The sequence below is a fragment of the Rhagoletis pomonella genome, unplaced genomic scaffold (genome assembly GCF_013731165.1).
Source record: "Rhagoletis pomonella isolate Grant_MI unplaced genomic scaffold, Rhpom_1.0 Rhpom_scaffold_00001, whole genome shotgun sequence".
NCBI lineage: Eukaryota > Metazoa > Arthropoda > Insecta > Diptera > Tephritidae > Rhagoletis > Rhagoletis pomonella.
Window position 1 is genome coordinate 9756003 of NW_023458555.1, and position 23250 is coordinate 9779252.

At 30.8% G+C, this 23250-nt stretch overlaps 1 protein-coding gene across 11 annotated transcripts in view; it reads left to right on the forward strand.

Moving 5' to 3' along the window:
* The window catches only part of LOC118738384 (casein kinase I), a 53469-nt gene that overhangs the window by 19866 nt on the left and 10353 nt on the right, over window positions 1-23250 (forward strand). For 3 of the 11 annotated variants that reach the window (XM_036469350.1, XM_036469319.1, XM_036469387.1), the window contains exons 2-7: window positions 3661-3771; window positions 13154-13302; window positions 14982-15096; window positions 16154-16422; window positions 16509-16679; window positions 21412-21492. In XM_036469350.1, coding sequence (XP_036325243.1) covers window positions 3661-3771; window positions 13154-13302; window positions 14982-15096; window positions 16154-16422; window positions 16509-16679; window positions 21412-21492 — 896 coding nt within the window. Of the gene's footprint in view, window positions 1-3660; window positions 3772-5760; window positions 5925-13150; window positions 13303-14981; window positions 15097-16153; window positions 16423-16508; window positions 16680-19544; window positions 19656-21411; window positions 21493-21988; window positions 22061-23250 lie in introns of those variants that run through there. The other 8 variants (XM_036469334.1, XM_036469356.1, XM_036469311.1 and 5 more) reach the window with 5 other exon arrangements.

The following is a 23250-nucleotide window of genomic DNA, read 5'->3' on the forward strand; positions in this document are numbered from 1 at the left end:
GTATGCAGTTTTGTAGCGCATTTAATTTTAGTACATATAATAAAGTGTGAGTTTTAAGTGGCTCGAAAATACCGTTGATTTTTTACAATTTTTTTTTTTTTTTGTTGACCATACTCTCTTTCATATAAAAAATTGTCGAGCACACTTTGTATGAGATAAAATGCGTGACACCGTCAGCGAAAAAAATTCTTAAAAATCAACGGTATTTTGTAGCCAAATGAAATTTGCGTTTTATTATACTAAAATTGCTACAAAACTGCATACCAAAAATTTTTCTGAAAATTCGGAATAAACAGTTTGAAAATTTGGTGAACATTTGTTGAATTTTTATAATTTTTAAACAAAGTTTGAAAAATGGATTTATGTGGTGTTTGTTGTATAACTATAACTTTTATAAAAAAAAAATATTAAACATAAAATAAGCCAAAGAAATATAGCCAAAACTCTTCAAACTAAGGCGAGTCTTATTATATCTGCCACCACTGTATGTATGTATGTATTAGCGCCGGTGGGTCATGACGCCATGATTCGATAACTAACTCTTTTATTGTCGTTTTTCTTTCAACACTTTAATTTGCTATGTAAAATTTGTATTGTCTGTGATGCAGTGCAATGTGCATTTGTATACACTAACCGCGTCAATAATTCAGTAAGCCATACGGTACCTAAATTGCCTCTTAAGTGTTACTTATCCCTGCGTTTTTACAAATTCTTTGCAACATGAGCTGAGGTTTTCATCAGCGCAATATAAAATTCCAATTTTTCAAAGTCAAGCGGTGTAAGTTTTTGTTTTTATTTGTTGTACATTTTAATTCTGCTTCCACGCCTGCGTGTTTGACGTCTACAATTTCCAAATGAGAATAGCAAAAATTAATAAAACAAAGACACATCAGCAGTGTATTATAATATGCAAATGTTCGCACATAGAGATTCTCTAAAATGCCGTCGTAGCCTTCCCATCCCGTTCCGTCTGCCGTTTGCCACCCCTTGTACTCACCTATTTTATATGTATATGTATACCTACTTAATTTTTGTAATTAAATTTTATTTCTCTCGATTTGCATGCATTCTAATTTTATTCAATGCCAATTACATTTTAGACGCTCACTCACGCGCTTTTTCTAACGAAGTGTTAATAAAATGCATTGTAGAGTCGAGGTAAATAATAAATTTTTACAGCAAAATAGCTGAGTGTTATCAGTTAGTAGCAGAGTTTTTCTCAGAAGTAATTAACAGCTCAAGCGAGCCGATTGTGTGAGTCAGGCACTCCGGTCGTAAGCTTAGCAGTGTTGTTATTTTTATTTTTTTGTTTAACTTTAGTCATTGACACAATTACATTTTCAATAGATTTTTTGCATTCGCTATTTTTCCATATAAATATTCATATTTGCTCTGCTCTCCCGTCCGGTATGATAATGTTTATTCATTCATTCATTCATTCATTCATTTTTATTGTTATGAGTACATATTTTTTTTTTCCAATGATAATTTTTGTTTGTTTACGCGCTGCATTTATTTGCAAGTTTTATTTAATTGCGCAAACAGCAGTAGCAGCAATAACAGCAAAGAAAAGAGGTGGCAACAAGCGAGCGGGGCATTTTTTTTCACATTTTTTACACAATCAGCAATTTGTTGCCTATTAGTTTTAGCTTATTTACTTTATTCATATTTTTTTATTATCAACTGTTATGTTTGTTGTATTTATTTATGTAAGTATGTATATTTATTTACATAATAAGTCAATTTTAATCAACGCCAGTGCTTCAGATATGGACGGCCGGCGCGGCGCACACGTGTTATAGGAATGTGCGAATAGCGCCGTTTGCGCAAACTTTGTGGGCAAGGTGCTGAGGTGCTTACATGAATTTATTATGTATGAAAATTTTATTATCTAGTTGCAAATTTTGATTATTTTTTATTTTGTTCTTAGTTAATAATGTGGAGAAGGTTTTGACCCTGAAAATTCCAATAACATTGAGTGATAAATTTAGTTCACTAATGGCTGTTCTTTGTGGGAAAAATATATCACTGAAATTAAATTGATTTTTCCATGCGCTAAAATTGCCTTCTAGAAATAAAATACTTTTGAAAGTTTATTTATAAAAAAAAAAACAGCATCCAGCGAAGGATGGAAATTGTGCTTTTTTCTATTCCGTAAATGGAGGCTAAGGTTTGCATTTTTACTAACAGAAACATTTGTATTTTGTGATTGACTCGGTTTTTCCAAAACTAGGGTTTCCAAATTTTTTGACGGTTCTTTTGAAATCGTGATTTTTAGAATATCGAATAAACCAGAGTTTTGTTATCGAATAAAACGGTTATTCATCTTAAATTTCACTGTAAATTCATTACATAGAGCCCTAGCTGCCCAAAAAGGTGTAAACAACATTTAAAAAATTTTTTTTTATGCACATTTTCACATCAAAAAGAAAATTATGAAAAAAATGCCGCTTACATCCTTTTTGGCGGCTAGGGCTCGATAAATTTTATTTTATCTGAAAGCGCAGTTTTTTTTTTTTTTTTTTTTTTTTTATTTTAAAAGACGATTTTTTGTTGAAAAAAAAAAACAGAAAACAAACACACAAAGATTATAGCTAGTTTTCTGGAAGCAATTCACACACTGAATTGGCGAGATTTTCTTTTCAATTTTTCATTATCCATCACATTGGTTGATAGCTGGCTGCTGTGACCTTCATAAATCATAAAAATGGCTGTCGTATGAATGAATTTCCATAAAAAAAGTAGCGATAGTAAAGAAAAACAAATCGAGAGTGCAAAAAAACTGAATGATTTTTTTTTGTTTGTTTCGCTTTTGCAATGCTTTGCCATTAGGTCGACGCATGTGCTGTTTTGGCGGCAGCACCAGCACTGTTGCCAGTTCAAGCGGCACCGGCAGCGGCAATGGCAGCGCCAGTTCCGGCGGCGCTGATGCAGCAGGTAGGAGGAGAGCTGCACGCAATCAATGATGGAATGAAAATTTTGATTTTTTTAAATTTTTTGGCGTTTTGTTATTGTTCTCATATACATGCACACACACACATAAATACATGCGTATGTAATTGATGTATGCCAAAAAAGTGGCACTGCATTTAAATGCATCCGTGTTTTTTTTTGTCATTTGTTGCCTGCTCAATTTCGATGATGATTGAATGTGGTGTATAGTGTGTATGTTTGTGTGCAAAATTTTAAATGTTGGTATGCTTTACTGACAGTCAGTGGCCAGTGTCACTGTCACTGTGCAACATGACACTTTGGTCTCGCAAATGTTTAATGTTTATGGCATTGACATGGCCTGCAAAATTTTCGGAATGCAATATTTTGTGTCTAAGGTTATGCTGTGGTAATACAGGCGTTGAACTTTTCCGGGAAATTAGAGAGAGAAGCATGATTTCGGAAATTTTCAAACTCACCTCGAATGCGATTTGAATGCGATGTGAAAAAATATTGCCTGCGAAAATGTTTTCGGTGAAATGCCGCAGCTAAAATGTGTATAATCTTTGAGTCTTTAATTTTGCTATGCACTTTGAATATTTCTTCTTCTCGAATTTAAGTCTACACAAGCGTCTACTTTTAGGCGCTTCTCCTGTCTAAATGTAAACTGCTTTTAAATTTTTTATCAAACCTTTATTCACTGGTATTCTTCTTTCTTTCTCATTTCAGGCAAAAATCTGTACAACAATGAACACGTAGCAATAAAAATGGAGCCTATGAAGTCAAAGGCTCCGCAACTACATTTAGAGTATAGGTTTTATAAACTATTAGGATCACATGGTATGTAATCGGTTTCGTTTATTTTAGCTATGAATTAACCTTACCCTGCATACATTTATATTTTTACTTGAATGCCTTTTTACCCTCTCCCACGGTCCCTTAACTAAACAAAACTCTCTTACTCCGTTTGATTAAGTTGCTGAATAGAACCCCGAAATTCTGAAAAATGTTGACATATTCCTTTCTGAATTAAAATATTACTAATATTTTGAAATAAAAGCAACCAAATTCGAATAAAATTTTTCGAGTTCGACTTTTTGAAGTGAGGTTCTTTTAAACCATAGCATAAAAGCTAGCTTTTGGAGTTATGTATTTAAAAAGCTCATTTCCAAATCCGTTATCAAGGTTACTGCACATTTTGCATAGGCCTAAATATATTATAAGCTCTCTTTGACATGCATTAAACATTTTGAAGCATCAAGCGTTGTTTTGAGTTTCGCAAAGCTCTTTCGAAAGCTCTTCAATTTAGATCACAGGCTAACATGCTGAGCTTTTGACAGTTCTCTGCGTAATTTACATTCGTCTAACTCAATGCTGCCGAACTTTGAAAATTTTTCAAAGCTTTTTTTATATGTACATATGTAGATACATACGTATTCTCCCTGCATCCGAGTGATAAGAATACCCATTTCTACACCTCAATAAGGTCCTCAAAAGCAGACTGACTGTGTGTATTACTGCCTTGAATTAGCTTTTAGATGTCCATTGTTTATTTTTGTTGTCTTTAGTGCAATGTGGCACGCGGGTGATATGAAGTAATTATGCTTTAGGGCAGCGATGGGCAGAGAGAGCTTTCACCTTGCACGCGCCTATAGGAAGTGTATAGAAAGCTTAAAAGGGCTTTGTCCGCGGGTAAGGTAATGCCCATCACAACTTTAGAGGCACCTGAGGTAAAGCTTTTAAAAGCTTCTTTCGCAAAGTGACATTTTTATGAAATCAGATCACTCACGACGAGCTTTTTAATGGTGAGCTTTTTTGAATTATAAAAAAGAAACATATTTTCTTAAAAAAGCTTCCCTAGAATTTTCCACAGCTTTTAAACTTAGCGCATTTTCCCCAAGCTTTTAGAAGATTTATAACATGCAATCGATTTATGTGAAAATTTGCACCTTTGGTACAAAACAAAGTTCCATATCACTTCTATAAAAGTCAAATTTGGTTGTTTTTATTTCTCACGCTTTTTATTTATAAACACCCCGCTTTGAAGTGATCTAACTTAGCTTGATATTGTCAAATAAAAAGTCTAGCACCGTTGTCGCCTTCGCAAATTTCACAATTTTTTGGTCTAATAAAAAAAAAACTTTTGGTACACAAAACGAGGGCTAAAATATATAACTTAATAACTACATAGGCTAAGCAGAAAAAATAGATTTTCTCGAACATATTTCGAAGGTCCGGTGCACAAGTGATTTATTGAAAGCAATTTCGGCGTATAAAAATCGCTATAAAATACGTGAGCTAGAAAAACAGAAATAGCGTAATCAAATATTAGCGAAAATAGGATTACACATTTCCAATTTTGTATATACATTTCAATACATATACATATACTACATCCATACATTCACAACGACTGTAGTCTGTAATATCGAGAATAATTTGTATCAACTTTATTTTTTTTATTGTTGTATATTTGCGTATAAATGTTGCTGTTGCTGCGCGCGTGCTTTCCATCTATTGCTAAACAAATTTAAAAAATTTAAACAAAAACTATAAATTCACCAACGCACTACAAATCCTTGAAAAACAAAAAACTACCAAACATCCTTTGAACGCCACCACTACGTCCAAACGATGAATTTATGCCACACCCTGTACACACCTGCCGGATGTTGATGAATGCTTGGATTATTTGCCTACGTCTGCTAACCCCGGATTCATATCAATGCTCATCTTTCACAAACACATCGCCAATTGATCAAATCAACCAAATGTAAAAACCTATAAATCCTTTGACGTGACCACTTTTTGTATTCGAAAACGGCGTAGATGAATGTCCAGAGGGTATACCGCGCGTGTATTATCTGGGCACATGTGGTGGCCGTTATAATGCCATGGTATTAGAGTTATTGGGACTGTCCTTAGAAGATCTCTTCAATATTTGTTCCCGTAAATTTTCTCTTAAGACTGTACTGATGATAGCTAAGCAACTTGTAAGTTTACCACATTATGTTTGATTTATATTTTTTCTGTTCTGCTTACTTTTGTTTAATTTCTATTGTTATTGTTATTCACTTGTTTATCATGTTATCTTAAATAAATTGCGTATTTTGTATGAATACTTTGTTTCGTAATCCTATACTCTCTATATACTGAGCTATGTTTTTCTTTCTAAATTTTATCGTTAATTTTCGTTTTTACAATAAGTTATATGTACGCTATGCTGCTTACTCTGTTTTCAAAAAAAAAAAAAAGTACACATATCTATCTTTGTTTAGTATTAAAGAGTAGTCCTAAATCAGTTATTTATAGCAATAGACATAAGTTAAAAGTGGAAGCAAAAAAAAAAAAAAAAAAAAAAAAAAAAAAAAAGGGAAAAAGAAAAAATTTTTAAAAAAAAAACCCCGTAATAAAAAAGTGGAATAAACCTTAAAAAAAAACGAAATTAGCTGACCTCGAAAAATTCCATTAGCATTCATATAGGCACTTTGTTGATTCCAATATCTTTAGGTGCTTAAAATATTTAAATTTTTCGGAAGCTTCTGCACAGAAAATGTGATTGGTTTCGGTATCTTCACTATCTTGGATCGGTGTTTTACCAAACTTCTCTAGATTTCGATTATATACATACTTATATCTGCAAATGGGTTTCGAAATAAAGTAAGTCTTTATATTGCCGAAATTTCTTTAGAAAGTTATTTTGACCGTCAATGTAGCCACTTGAGCTCTTTTCCGTATTCTTCACAGTTTCAAGGTGATAGTGAAAGTGGACTCTTTAAGTGACTGGCTAGATAATTGATATTTTGGTTAAAAGTGTATAGCGTCGAAAACTCTGCGGGAATTTGAAAAGATTTATAGATAATCCAATATATGTAGGTTTACATATGAGGAGCTTAAAAGAGCTTACTAAGTGGTCGATCAAGTAAATGCAGAGTGATTTGAGTGAGATTCAGTGGGAAAATGAAAACAAAGATTCTCTCCCAGTTTAACAAAGACTACTTGGTGAAGAGAACAAACTTACAGAAAAAGTTCTAGGTCGAACTATAGAAAAGCCATCGATATGTATTTCGACACTTTCTTCAAAAGCTTTTCAGCTTTATGCACCAATGAGCTCGACTTTGTTACAAAGAATCAATGATCATGTGACTGTTTTTTTTTAGATCCCTTTTAGTTCTTTAGCCGCTTATTCCAGAGTATGAAACTAGCAAAGTTCGCAATACAAAATCATCTGTCTACCGAAATTTACTAAACAATTTGTTTGCAATAACACAATTTTTACAATATCGCCGGTCACGTTTATATTAGACAGAGTGTAGATTTGAAAGTTTTATTGCAAAAATATAAACAAAGAGGTTTACATCTGAGAGGATCCTCAGATCTGTTTGCTGTATTGATACGAATTTTTCAAGTCCTTAAGCTAAGGCTTAAAATTTATTGCGATATTAAGCATCGTTAAATTTAAAATTTTCATCAAATAGTATTAGTTAGGAATACGTTTCTTTTTTTATAAATTTTAATTAAACGCTAATAAGTGTCTCAACTATTTTTTTTTTCTAGTTTGTAAATAATAAATTTGTATATATTTTTGTGGTAATCCAAAATTGTTTGCTTTGGTTTGTCTACATATTTAATTATACAATTTATATGCGTCCGGTTTTCACATTATATATTTATATTTTTTATTTCTATATTATTATTATCGTAGTTTGCTGCTTTAGCTTTGTACTCTTCACTTTCCATCTAACGTTTGTTCATTTGTTTTAATTTTCCCTTTGTTGCGTAGTTTATTTTTATCTACTGGCTAAGAATAGGTCTCTTTCTTTACTTCAAGTTGTTTTGGCGATATTTTCGTTTATAGAAAGTACATATAAATACAGTGGTGGAAAAATAAATAGGGACACGACATTTTTAAAAATTGTTCTTATTTGTCTTTTGTTTATTTATATTTCAAACTTTGTACAAAAACTATAAAAATTCTGCTAAATTGCATCTAAATTTTAAATTTTCCAATTAAACTTTATAGAATTTTTTTGTGTATGCAGTTTTATAGCCCATTAAATTTTAGTACAATAAAGTGCAAGTTTTAAGTTGCTAAAAAATCGCGTTGAGTTTTGGCAATATTTTTGAACGCATTTTCTTCCATACAAAGTATGGTGGAATTTTTTTATGAAAAAAGTAATACATTCAGAATAAAAAATTATCAAAAATCAACGCGATTTTTTAGCAATTTAAAACTTCTACTCAAATTTAATCGGCTATAAAAGTGCTTACTCAAAAAAATTCTAAAAACTCTGATTAAAAAGTTAAGAATTTAAATGCAATTTTGCTATGCTTTTATAAAAAAAAATAATAACTACTATTAAATAAGCGAACTAAAAATTGGAAAAATTTGTTAAAATGTCGAGTCCCTATTTATTTTTCCACCACTATATGTACACTGGCGTTAAAAACTGAATGAATGTTGATTTTTTTCAGTTTAAACAAAGATTCAAATTTTAGGAAAATACAATTTTAAAAATTTTATCAAAAATTCACTCTTAATCAGAATTGCAGTTATATATGCGCCTATGTATATGTAGCTAATGAAATACATATTGATAAATTTTTTTCCGTATAAACATGATTTTCTTGTGCAAGAAAATGCCCAGACCGTTCGAAAATTTGTTTTTTTTTTAATTAACGCATAATTTTATAAATTGCACTTTATATATCAAAAAAATTCGCAAAACGCCCCCGCAAAAAAAATCAACACGAACTCTTAAATTCCCTGGGTATACCCAAAAATGTTCTAAAAATACGATTTAAAAACTTGAATTTTAGTTCATTTCTTTTTAATTTCCCAAAAGTTTGAGGCTTTTGCTAAAACAGCATTAAAAGTATTAAAAAAAATTTCAAAAAAGTGTTGGTTTGAAAAATATTGTGAATAATTAAAAAAAAAGCATCACTACCTCAGTTTTGAACGCCAGTGTACATCAGACTTTCCTATTCACTTTTTCTTTTACTTTGCCCTATTTCGTTAAAATTATGTATTAATTTGATTAATAAATCTTTAACTTCGTTAATTTGTACACTTTGTGAATCAGACCTTCTTGTTTGCCGACGCAATTGAACTAACAGACCTTGTAAAAAAATTATTAAATAAAAAATTAGCCAAAACCCGAGTTGGGATTTTTTAGCCAAAGTTACGTTGTGTTTGGAGAATTTTGCTGTTGAAACGTTTTGTTTTGTTTTGCTGGTTTTGTTAAACAACCTTGTCAATATGTTGTTGATTATAGTATTCGATATAAATGCAGTTAACGTTAGTTAATTTTTTTTTTTGTAAATAAATTTGTTTTTAGTATCAAGCTCTTATCTGTTGTTAATTTAGTGAGTTATACGTAGTAGATTGATTTTTGCTGTAGTTAATTAAATTAGATTTACATATGATTTTCTAGCCTCAGAAGTAGAAAATCATTTGTTATTGCTTAGGTATGTACGTATGTATGTATGTAGGTATCCATACATACTTAGTTACTTATATAGTTATGTAAATATTCGTTAGTAGCAAATGCCATTTTCTAAGCTTTGTTTTAATTTACTGAAACTAACAACAACTCACGCGTGACTAAACTCAGCAAAGTTGCTACTAAAAATTGTAAAAAAAAAACATCGAACAATCAACAACTTAACGCCCTCATTGTACAAAATGCCTAAGAGGATGCATTGTACGCAGCCCGATATCTTTGCATGCTTAATCCCAGCCAGCGTCTTGTGTTGCTGGTTCCCCCCCTCCTGACCTTCGCTCGTCGTCCTGTGTTATTTTCCAATGAAACAACAACCCAACAGCCATTTTATTTAGTGCGATTTAAACGAAACAATAGCTCTATAGAAAATTTATTTTAAAAATTATATAAAATATTTATATAAAATATTTATATTTTTTTCGAATTCTAAGGCGCCACCAGATTATATCGACGGTTGAGTGGAAGATTGGCCCTATCTCGGCAGCCGCTTCGAAAATGCCCTATCTCAGAAAATGGCTCAAGAACGCCTTATCTCTCAGAATTTGATTAAAGAACGCCCTATCTCATTTGAAAATATGTTGATATGGGCCGTTTTTGAAGCGGCAGCTGGGATAAGGCGTTTTCGAACCGAATTCTGCCGAGTTAGCTCGATGTTCCATGCAGCCGTCGACATTTTCTTACTTCTTTAAATAAATCAAAATTTTTAATACTAAAAATGTACATATGTCCGTCCAACCACTCCCCGTCCTTTTTTCTCTATCACTCGTAAACTAATTTTGCGAAATGAAATATATCAGTTTTGTATTAGCTTTAATATAAGATGGACCTGATGCACCAAATAGCCAAGTTATATAGTAGCCAAACGACAGTAAATAAAACAATGAAAAATATGCTGTTCCCAAAAACTTGAAAACCGGGCTTTAAATGCATACTTCACAAGCAGAAAAACGAAATATGTTTTGACAAAAGGACAAGGAGTTCGTTCAGAAGCAATATTTAGTAAAGCCGAGAGCCTCACCATTTACGAAATTTGACAACAACGCGTACATACTACTTTGCTCGAAACTGGACTATCGATAACGTGCCTGAAAATTGGCAACAGGGAAATTTGTTAATGAAGTAAAGATGCAATTGTAATATTGAGTATTTATAATTTTTTGCTCAGATTTGAGATACGCAATTTGAAAACATAATTTATTAATTAAATTTATATTCAAATTATCCAGTTAAAGAGATCTGTTGTTGAATAGAAAAATGGCAACGATGTATTTGATCTATTTTTGCATTCTGCATGTTGGTTACAAGCTGTAAAAGCCAAGCAGGCTTTTAACACCGAGTGTACTTGTGTGACACGCCACCGCTGTTAATTTGAAAATCTTAGTTTTCCAACGTTTTGGATATGAGCTTCTAAGAATGAAAGAACATTTTTCTCAAAATAGACTACAAGTTGGAGGAAAGTTCCGGCGCAAAGCTTTGAAAATTTTACATGATTATAAACATATAAATATTGAATTATTATTTCTTGCTTAAACGCCCCCACTTAGTGAATTACTCGCTAAAGAACTGCTCAGTTTTTTTTGTATACCTATGTTATAAAGATAAAAAAAAATTAATTATTTTAGGCGACGCTTTAAAGCAGCAAACTATTCTATTTATTATTACTTAGTAGTACATAATTTTAGTAGTTACTGTATAATTTGCTGTGAGTTGGAGTTATATCGATTTACGTTACCATTATTGTAGATACATATTTATTTTTAAAACATATCTCTAATTATAAGTAAATGCGTGAATTTACGGAAGCAGACTTTTTTCGAAAAATGCTTCGAGAACATCTATTTTTTGTGTGCGTGCAGAGAAGTGCTTGCTACCTACTACTTCGTAGTGCATTCAGAAAAATTTGATTAGATTTTTTTTTAGTTTTGAATGTAGGCGGTGAAAATAAATTATAAGGCACATTAGTAAAGAATTCAATTTCAACAAATCAGCAAATAGAAACGCATATAATTAAATAAATAAATGAATTAAAAAAAATTAAGAAAAATAAAAGGATAAAAAACGAATAAATAAACAAATTTGAAATTTAATTTAGAAAATTTAGAAAAGAATTAAAAAAGTATAAACAAATCAAGAGGCAAGACAACCGCTTTCAAACAAAATAGATAATAAAATAAAATATGTAAAAAAAAATTATTAAAAAATATATAATAAGTACAAAAAATTCAATCATACAAAATGAATAATAGAAAATATATGAAAATATATGTTTTATGTTTACACAATATGTAACAAAAAAAAAATACAAATTAAAGAAAAGGCTATAAAAATTGGAAATATGCAACAATAACGTAAATAAACAAATAATAATAAAAATCAAAAAAAAAAATATTAAACAAATTTCATCGAAAATTTTAAAGTAAATACATATACATATTCAAGTTTATTCCTTTTTATTTTAAAAGAATTAATTAATGAAAATTAAGGAGCGATTTCTCATGTAGATTTTGAAGTGTATCTTTGAACACAAATTTTGTTAAAAAAAAGCGTTTGAAAGGCAGATACATTTAAAAGCTACTTGAGAAAATAAAAAAATATCTATGAAAAAAATAATAAAATAGCGATAAAATGATAATGTTATAATAAAATAATAAAAAGTAGCAAAAAAATTTAAAATAACAAAAATGATAAAATAATAAAAAAATTAAAAAATGAATTAAAACTTATATAGATACTAAAAAACTTAATAAAAAAAAATAAAAAATTAAATAACTAAATTATAAAGATGATAAAAAATACGCAAATATTTAAAAGGACATGCTAAAGATGATAAAAAATAATAATTTAAAAAAGCACAAAAATAATAAAATAATAATAGAATAAAATAAATACCAAATAAAAAAAAGCAAAAAATAAAGAAATTGAAACAAAGAAAATAAAAAATATTGAAAAATAATGAAAATTCATTTGATAACAAGAATTTGCAAAAAAGGCAGAGTAGAATATAAAAATTAAAAGAAAATCATGCTCTAAAATGAAAAAGTAGAAAAAGAAAAAATATAAAAAAATATTAAATCATTAAAAAATTAAAAAAACATCACTTTCTTAAAATATATTTCCTGAAAACCTGAACCGAATTATTTGCTTGCTGCTTCGTGTATTAATATTCGTTTTATTTGTCAGGTATACAAAATGCTATTGTACTAACATTTCTAGTGCTCCACCCATAACCTATCCCTACAAACTTTTGCTGTAAATATATTTGTCATCCTACTTCTGTGAATAGTTTTATCGCATCGACCGAAGCCTTCCCAACAACCGATTCTATAGACTCCTCAGCGCAGTATTACCATAAAACTGCAAATGTTATTAATTTAACTAATCCAACAACAAAAACTTAACAGCCAGCACAGCCGAATCAGACAAAAAGCTGTTAAATAAATCTTCAAAAATTTGTCAAAACATTATGAGAGCAAAAATATTAGTCACTCTGTTTTTTATATATTTTTTTTTTGCGGCAATAACTTTCACTCCTACGTCCTTTTTTGCGATTTTTGTGACATCTTCCCATCAACGATATCCACCTATGTAAATCTATATTCTTTTTTTTTTGTTGCAAAATCCTAAAACAGTAATACCTTTTTAATTTGTTGTAATCTTTTTGTTATTCAATAAGAAAGTTAAAGTTTGCTATTCTTCAATTGTTGTTATAATTATAGCAGAGGGTGTACCCGAAGTATATTACTTCGGTCCATGCGGCAAGTACAATGCACTTGTTATGGAATTGCTCGGTCCATCACTTGAAGATTTATTTGATATATGCGGCAGACGATTCACTTTGAAGACAGTACTACTGATAGCTATACAATTAGTAAGTACACACAACAATTTACTAAAAAAAAAAACAAAAAAACGAAAACAAAAACAAAAAAATTTAAAATACAAATGAAAAATAAGAAAACAAAAACAAAACAAAAAAAGCATAACAAACACCCCATTTAGAATGCTATAATACAAACTAAATTAAGGCAAAAGAAAGAAATACAAATAATCGACTAAGCATCATTACCACTGCGCTTTTATGTATTTGAAAAATAATTCGTAATTAACCAACCGGTTGCTAATGGTTTTTTCACGCTAATAAAATTTTATTAATCAATGTTTTTTTTTTTTGTTTCAAGTCCAAAAGCCTAATATTATCCACTACTACCCTCACCAGCACCACTTAATATGTATCTAAGGACACCTAATTCACCTAAATTTTTATTCACCTTTTAACCTTAGCGCATTATTTTATTTTATTTTTTTTTAATGATACATTCAATTACTATATGATTTTCTGCTTATTATTACATCCTAAGTTTATCCAGCGGTTTGCGCAATTGCTACTAACAAAGAAACAAAATGAAAAGTCATACAAAATAGTTCGAAAATAAAGTTTAGCGCCTATAAGAAGCACACTTTTAGGCGCAGTACCCCCTTAAAGTTGGAGAGCTCCTCGCTAACAAACGGCTGTGGGCTTGCTGGCGTGTCTGGGCGAGTGCAAAGTGGTGTGTGTGTGAGTGTGCGAAAGGTGCGCGAGTGGGGATATGCATGCGATCTTGCAATTGGTTTGTTGCTTTGCTAATGGGTTGTCCACGCTAAGTGAAAAATCAACGGAGTGATCGTGCGAATAAATTTATTAAATTAGAGCAAGCGCTAATATTTTTTTAAATTTACACAACTTAAATTCACGCAGGCTCTTTATAGTAGTTGAACCTTAAAATGTAGAGTAGATGATCGAAAATCAAAATTGAAAATAAGCTTAAATGATACTTTGATTGCACTGAATGTAGTTGGTTCAGTTTTGTTTTTTTTTTAGAGTGTAGCGGAGTTAGTAGATTTTTTTTTTTTGGTTTGCATGCTAGCTTAGTACTTAAACAAATTATGTTTGAAACGTATTCGAATTAGAAGTACAAACAAAAAAAAAAAAAACTTGGCTGTTAAGTTGCGTGTTTCATTTTTCTGTTGATGCTGTTTTTTTTCTTTTCTTTCATTCATTTGTACGAAGCCATTACCTTTTGTAAATGTGCGTAATTTTTTTTTAGAGGAAATTCGAGTTATGATTTTTAATTTTCTTTTACGCATTTTCACTTTATATCCATTTATGATTTTTTTTTATTATTATTAAATTTTTCAAATTTACTCGATATTTTTATGAGCATTTTATATGCGCTACTTGAGACACCACGAAAAAAAATTGTTAGCATTTTATTTAATTTCACTTTCATTAAGCTTACTTGGATTACTCTTTTTTTCTCTCTCAAATTTAAAGTCATTTCTTTTCTCACTCACTTTTTGCATTTTTCTTAATTTCATGCGATACGAAACAAATTATAGCATACATAGCGTACATTTAATTTATTTAAAATATTTTGTTAAACAAATCAAGCATGTCTTATATTAGTAAATACATACTTAATTTGAAATTTATTTTCTTAAGTCACTAATACGCTTTTTTTGTTTTCTTTAAATACAACTTTGTCTCAACTTCAACGCATCTCCAATCAGCTCCACCGGATCGAATATGTTCATAGTCGGCACTTAATCTATAGGGATGTGAAACCAGAGAACTTCCTCATAGGCAGAACATCGACGAGGCGAGAAAAAATTATACACATAATTGGTGAGTACTTATTTAATATACAAAATTAAAAAGAGAGAAAAACAAAAAAAAAAAATGTGTTTACTCTAAAGAAGCGTCGAAGAAAGTTTAAGGTCGATTTTTTAGGATCGACAAATAAGAAATTTTATGAATAAAAAAATTTTCAAAAAGAAAATATTTTTTCTAAATTTTTCCATACAAAAAATGTTCAACACACAAAAAAAAAAAATTGCCGAAAACCAAAGCGATTTTTAACAACTTGAAACTTGCACTTTACCATACTAAATTTTAATGTGCTACAAAATTGCGTACTCAAAACAAAAAAAAATATTGAAGAACCATAATTTGAGAATTTTTTCAAAACTTCAAGGAAATGAGATTTTACTCTACCATGTCCTCAGCGATGTTACTACAAACTTATAGAATTTCAAATAATTTAGTTCAGTGTCTGCTGTAAGACTCAGAGAAATCGGTTTATGGAAAGATAAAATGATCGGGTATAGGAGCAGGACATCGATTAAACACTACCTTGAATAAAATTCCACCGGCCATTCGGGCTCCTTGTCGCTTAAAAGCCGACTGGAACGTCGAACGAAAGTTTTTTCAGGTAGAAGTAGTAAGGAAGGTAGAAAGTCGAAGCTGATTAAGAAGTCCAGAGCTCTTCTCAGTAAAATTACTTTGAGTTCCTAATCATCCCAACATTCACCGAAATAAGGCTGCTGAGCTAGCCAGGGAGGGTTACATATTGATCTCAACTGATAGCCGGTCAGATCCGAATCGAAACTGTTTTCTCCACAATCTTCTTAGGCCATAGGTGGTGCAGGGCTCCAGGGCTTCAGGCTGCTATTCGGCCAAACTTATGTGGCCCGTATACAATCCAAAAAGTACACAGAGCCTGTTAGGAAAACCCAGACTTGACGTTGCGAGGCTAATAGCGGTTCTTGCTGGTTGGCACCCACGTCAGAAGGCGTTAAATTTTTCGACGATATTCTAGCCTAACCTAACGAGAGCATTATTACATTAATTAGATATTTATTACTTTTTCTAACTCCTTTTTTCTCTCTCTCTCTTCCAACAGATTTCGGTTTGGCCAAAGAATACATTGATTTAGATACAAATAGGCATATACCATATCGGGAGCATAAATCTCTCACCGGCACCGCACGCTATATGTCAATAAATACACACATGGGCAGAGAGCAATCAAGACGCGATGATTTAGAAGCATTAGGACATATGTTCATGTATTTCTTAAGAGGTTCACTGCCGTGGCAAGGCCTTAAGGCTGATACACTTAAAGAAAGATATCAAAAAATTGGTGATACAAAACGTGCAACACCCATTGAGGTAAAGTTTATCAAATTGCATTTATGTATATATATCTCGGCTTGAAACAAAAAAAAAATATTAATTAAAAACTATACCCGCTGCAGGTGCTTTGCGATGGACACCCCGAAGAATTCGCAACTTATTTGCGTTATGTGCGGCGATTAGATTTTTTTGAAACGCCCGATTATGAGTTTCTGCGAAGACTGTTTCAAGACTTATTCGATCGTAAGGGCTATGTGGATGATGGAGAATTCGACTGGACAGGGAAGACAATGGTACATACAATTTTGAATATAATTTTCTTATAATCATACACATAATTTTCCTATTCATTTGGGCATATATACATTTTTATGAATGCAAGTACATTAAGATGCATAACTCTCCATACGAAAAAAAAAATCGAAACTGTTTTTCCATCGTAATTCAAAAATTTCCGCTAAATATTTAAATTTACGTTAGCTGTACGAATTGAAAATACCTCTAAAAATTTCATTATTTTGATTCCTTTCAAAAAAAAAATGTTTTGGAGGTCTTTTCAAATCCGCCCAACTCACGTAAAAAATCGCGATGTATTACTCTCGGTGATCTTTAAATATAGTAAACTTTATAATTCGCTTCGAAAAACTGCGACGTTGGTGAGGCACCCTAATGTACATATGCATGTAATAATTGAACTTAGGTATTTAAATGATTTAAATGTATATATTTATACACTCATATAAAATAAATTAGTAGACAGAAACGGGGGAAACAAAATGCCACATAATACTACATTCAAATGCGCATACAAATCATAGTTATCTTTGTTCTATCTATTCTTATGCATAATTTGATTAAGCATGTCTAAAAAGTGCTTGCACTTATTTAGCAGTTGATATGTAAAAACGTAGCTCGGAAATTTTAATTTTTAAATTTATTTTTTTTTTAATAATTTTTTTTTTAATATTTTTTTTACATAAAAAATTTTTTTTGCGTTTATTTATTTTATTTTTTTTTAACAACTGAAATCTAACATATTTTGAATATATTTTTGCTTTAATTTTTACTATTAATAGCATTTTCTTTTACTAATTGCACTAAATTTGACACATTTTCCTATTTTCTTCTTCATTATTTAATCAAATTAATCATCAAATCAAACAATCAAATTCCTCATTGGTTTCATTTTCGGCGAATTTCATCTGAAAAAAGGGCTCAAGCACAAAAAAGTTAGTTGATAAATTTTAAAAGAAATCAATTTTTTGAGACCAGTAATTCAAAAAGCAACCTAAAAACCCTATAAACTAGCATTCAAAACTTTGTGCTGTCATCAAATGCCACTGCCGGAAATGTTGTAACATCAAGCAAAGAAATAAGTAACCTATGCCGTTTCCAGTTTCCAATTGCATATCCAGCAACGAACTGAATTCAGCAAACTCGAAATCAATTCTAAAACTGCATCAAGTTAAAATAAATTTCTGTTACTAACATCACTAAGTACAGCTTTCCTGCCGTTGATGACAATATTGTATACATGTATTTACTATGTATGTTTGTTTTGTATGTGTATATGTGCTGACAAAGTTACATTGTATTTGCTGCTGCGGGCTTACTCAAATCAAGGATATAAAATACAAATCGAATGAGAAGGGCGAAAGTGAAGCACAGAGAAGCCAAAATGAAATTTTCAAGCCTGCATTAATGTTATGTAACATCAACAAATATGTACCTGTAATAGCGCCTCCTCTTTCTATTTTCAAACTACCCATTGAAAATTGAAAACATAAAAAGTAAAAGAAAAAACACAAACTCTCTCATTCCAAAGCACATAATATAACAAATCATTACAAAAAATAACTATCGTACTACAATTTAAATATCTATTTGTATAGAATTATTAACATTATATTATTAAAAAGAAACTAATTAACTGCAAAACAAAACAAGAATATTAAATATAAATTAAACGATGCAATACCATAGTCACAGCTGGAAAGAAAATAACCGAAAATTTACATTTATAACTGGCACTGGTTTACTAAGTATTAAAAAGTCGAATTCAAAGTGATTATTTGAGGTCAGTTATGCACTGCATATAAATTTCTTCTTTTAAATTAAACAATTTGAAATGGATTTATTTTGAAACTGAAAGATAACACTGTGTGAGATCCATTTCACATGCACTGGTTTCCGGTTATCTGGCAGCGGTTTCGTCTTTTTCTTGATTGGCGCTGTAACGCCTAGCGAGTCTCACCGAGTCCTATAACGCACGCTAGTCATTAATTTTCTGTGCACAATGACGCCAATTCGATCTCGAACATGTTGTTGTTGTTGTTGTAACAGCATACAAATTCCCCAAAGAGTTTTTGGGGTGTGTTGCTGGAGTTGCAGTCTTTGGCCAGATATAAATCTGGATCGTTCCGGTTACGTAGATCCGACTGTCGTGGGAACGATCTCGAACCTGTCAGGACGACTAATGAAGTCGTCGGAGGCTGGCGCGAAGGCATAAAAGGATGGCCGACTCGATGCGTCTTTACACAGACGGATGGAAAAGGGAGAATGGTGTAGGTGCTGTGGTAAATGGCGCGAAACTTATAAGCTGTCATATTATTTTAGTACTTTTCAGGCGGGAGCCCCTTAGCCATGAAAAAAGTAGCGAATTTTATGGGCGAAGTGGGTTCTGAGTTATTTTCAGGAAATGTGTAAGGCACGGAGTGATTTTTGGGGTATATACTCTGTGAATGTCTAACTCTTAGCAGGCTGCGTTCGACCCCACGTACATAGGTTAGCGAAACGACGTGAATTGCGATCATGGATTGTTATTTCCGCAACATCTTGCCTGAGATTTGCCTACGATAAAATCATCAGCTAAGTTGAAGGCAAGCAAAATTTTGAGGAAGAAAAGTTTATATAAGAACTTATTTTTTTGAATCCGTCATTCGCTTTTGTAGCACTTTTTTTTTTGATTCATCATGTTCGGAAAAATAAATAAAAAATTAAAAATTATTTTTTATTTATTACCATTTATTTTTTTAATGCAATCGCAAAAAATTATTTTTTTTTGTAACTACTTTTGTGTTTGCATGGATAAAACAATGTTTTATATATATTTTTTTACTTTATTACCAAATCGGATATAAAAAAATAAACCACAAAAGACCAAGGAACAACTCGAACAAATGAAGGTCATAAAAAATGCGCCACCTTCACATTTAGCAAAAAATAAATCAGACAAGGTATTTTTAATGTTTTGATTTTCTTTGTCATGTTCATTTGGCTAATACAAACTGCTTGTAATATTTTGTTTATCGCTAAATGCATTTGAAATGGCTAAAAAAGAAAAATACAAAAAGCACACACACACACAAAACAGTCAACCAGCATAAGCACAAATTACAACACAAAAAACACAAAATAACACAGATACAAAAAATAAAAATAAAAAACTATGTAGTTCCAAAACACCGCAGGAATATGCTAAAACTACTACTTGAAGTAAAAGAAAAATCAGTAGTTAATGCAGAACTTGTATGTATTGCATTATTTATGTATCTGTGTATGTACGAATGTTTTTAGTAGTTATTGGCATGTTTATGTATCCACGGTATATTATTTTGTGTAAACAGGTAAATATTTAGAAAGTATTCTTATGATCATAAAAATTTTGCTCAAATTAATTATTTTCTTAGAATGCTAAACAAAAATTGATCTACCCATCAAAGTTGAATGCTTTTAGTAAAATAATTTTGCTGTATACCAGCTTAGGTGATAAGCTATGGTAAAATTACATTTGAAAAGCTGGGTTTTGCTGCAGAGTAGCTTGGAAAAATATTTAAAATGTGGTGAATTTTTTAAGAACTGAATTTTTTTTAAGGATGATTTTGAAACCGCGCCATTAAGAGTGCGATGAAATTTACTGAATTTTTTCAATGTGGTGAATTTCTAAATATGTGGTGGTTTTTTAAACAAGTTAAAACACGGTAAATGTGAAAATAATTGATAGTGAATCCTTTTTAGAATTTCAAAAAAAAACTTAAAAGTTTGAATTTTGTTGAGAAAAAAGTTTATTTAATAGTAATAAATATATCAACAAAATTTACAACGCTTTTTTAGCATAAGTAACGTTATCGCTAAGATTTGCTGGCTCATGAATAGCGTAGCAAAGTCATTCGATTCTTTGTACTTTTTACAAAACCAAGTTTTTATCGAGAAAAATAAAACATTATTTATTATACGTTGGCTTTAAAACCCATACTGAATACCCTTATTCACCACACCAGAAACTGTTCTGAATAATGTATCGAACTGGCTTCAATTCCTTGATTCCGTATTGAAATAAGCTGACCGAATTTTAGCTTTTGTGAAAAGTTCAAAGAAAAAATAAAATAAAATAATAAGTTCCCGTATGCGCTAAGTATCTGCCTACATATGTAGTTAGTATCTACTAGTATGTTTGTATGTATGCCTCTGTATATAATACAGATAAAAATATGTATGCTATAACATTTCTTATTTTGGAAACTTAAAATTTTAAAATAACTAATATTTGATTCTTGCATTTTTTATTCCATAAAACTCATACAAAAAAAAAAAAAAATGTGTTATGCTGCAAAATCATCGAATTACCATCACTACCAACACCACCACCTCAATCAAAACAACAACAACCACCAACTACTACTAACCCATCAATAAATCAAAATTCGAAATCCACAATCAATGAACAAAAAAATCAACTGGTGTTTTGCGTGTTTGTGTCTCTATGTTTACCACAACAAAACCTACCGCAACCAACCAACCAACAACAACAATCAACTAAAATGCAACTGCAACCTTTGAATATCTCTTGCACCTGTACAAAATGAAAATTGGTTACAAAATCTAACAAACGCAACGCAAACGAAAATGTATTTACTGCCTGCAAAATTGCAAAAAAAAAACAAAAAAAAAAAACAAATCTGTCTGTCCTCACCACTATATGTGTATATGTACTACTATGTCACAAATTAATCGATATGTATTTAGTCAACGCCCGTCGGATCTCTGCAAACTGGCCATGAAGTCATCATTTCACCAAATAAAGATCGTCATAATGTAACGGCTAAGGTAAGCGCAATTGTTTACAAATTTTAGCAAATATCTTTCACTTGATTAACACAAAATTTGCTACATAAAAGTCGGTGAGAAATATTATTATCCAAAAAAAAAACGAAAAAAAGTAGTTCCACATTATCGTATCATCATTCTCATGCCGTATACTAAACCCATTAAAGTCACTTAGACCATAATCGTACATAGATTTGCATTTACATATATATATTAACATTTAGTTTAGAATGATTTTAATATTTTTTTTTTTTTTTGTACAAAAAATATACTTTTAATTTATACTTAATAATATTTAGTAATAAGTTCAAGAAATCTACTTATTTTTTTCGCACTGTACACTGGCGACGATCGAATTGCTCTCTCTCTCTCTCTCTCTCTTGCTCTCTTATTTTCCACTCTTACTCTCTTTCGACAACCAAACTACTTAAACTATACTATGTATTCTTTTTCGTCGCTCCCCCCCTTAACGAACTTTTACTTTGAGGTGTTTTAGGATATTTCATATTTTGATTACGAGGAGGATGATGATGATGATGATGGTGATGAGGAATATTTAATACTTGAGGTTAGAAAGCTGTGTCTGTGGTAGCTTGGCTAGTAGAAGAAAAAAGTATAACAAATTGAAAATATCGCTAGCTTTAAACATTTGCCTATGTACCTCAGAAACAAAAAAAAAACAGGTTGAAAAATCGCTCGTCCTGCCCATAGTACTTCGTTAGAATTTTTGCGCTGAAATGTACGACTATAATAATATAATGCTTGTGCGTGCTGCTTATTTATTAATGATTAAATCCAAGTATTTTGGCTAGTATTTAAGTGCATTTAGCGGGAGTACTTTTTTTCTTAAAAAAAATTAAAGCTTTTACTAAAAATATAATTTTGTATACTGTATATTTAATCATAATTGCTAGTGTCTTGCCGATTTTTTTATTTTTATTAGTACATACATTCTTTCATAATAATGATTCTACTAACAAATCAATGAGAACAAAAGAAAAATGCATTCTCTCCACCCAGGTTGTTGGTATAAAACCGGTGCTTGGTTGACTTAAAATAAAAACTTACAATATATACAATTAAAACTGTAATAAAGGTAGCATTTAGCTCAACAAAATCCAGCATAAAGAAGTTAAATTTAGGGTTAATGAAAACGTTTGAAAATAAAGCCCTCGACAATGCGTGCCGAAAGAAGTTCTACATACTTGGAATAAATTGCATATTTTTACTTACTATGCCGCCCTAAATGTATGCGTATTTCGCTTCTATTGAGAAATTCGAAAATCAAGTATTTATTATCATTTTGAATCTTAAAATTACTATATCGGTATATAAGCAAAAACAGTAGCTGCAGAAAGGCTGATGCATAAAGTTTCAACGGCATTGTAAATGCGAAACTCAAAACTTAAAAAAAAAATAGATGTACTTGTGAATAATCGTTTTGCGGATAATAAAACATACTTAGCGAATTTCTTCAGGTTTTTGGGAATTAGAATTTTCCAAATTTTTCGATGTTTTGAAAATTTTTATACCTCCAAAGGTTTCCGAAATTTCGAAAAATAGTTTTTATGATTGAAAATGTAATATGAAAGATATTTTATATTCATATGGAAAATAAATTTTTTCAAACTATCGATGGTTTGCGGATTTTTAAGATTTTCGAATTTTCAGAACATTGTATGTATTTTTGGAAAATTTTCGAAAATTTCAAACTTTATTACAGCTTAAATTTTATGACATTTTCTTTAATTTTTGGTA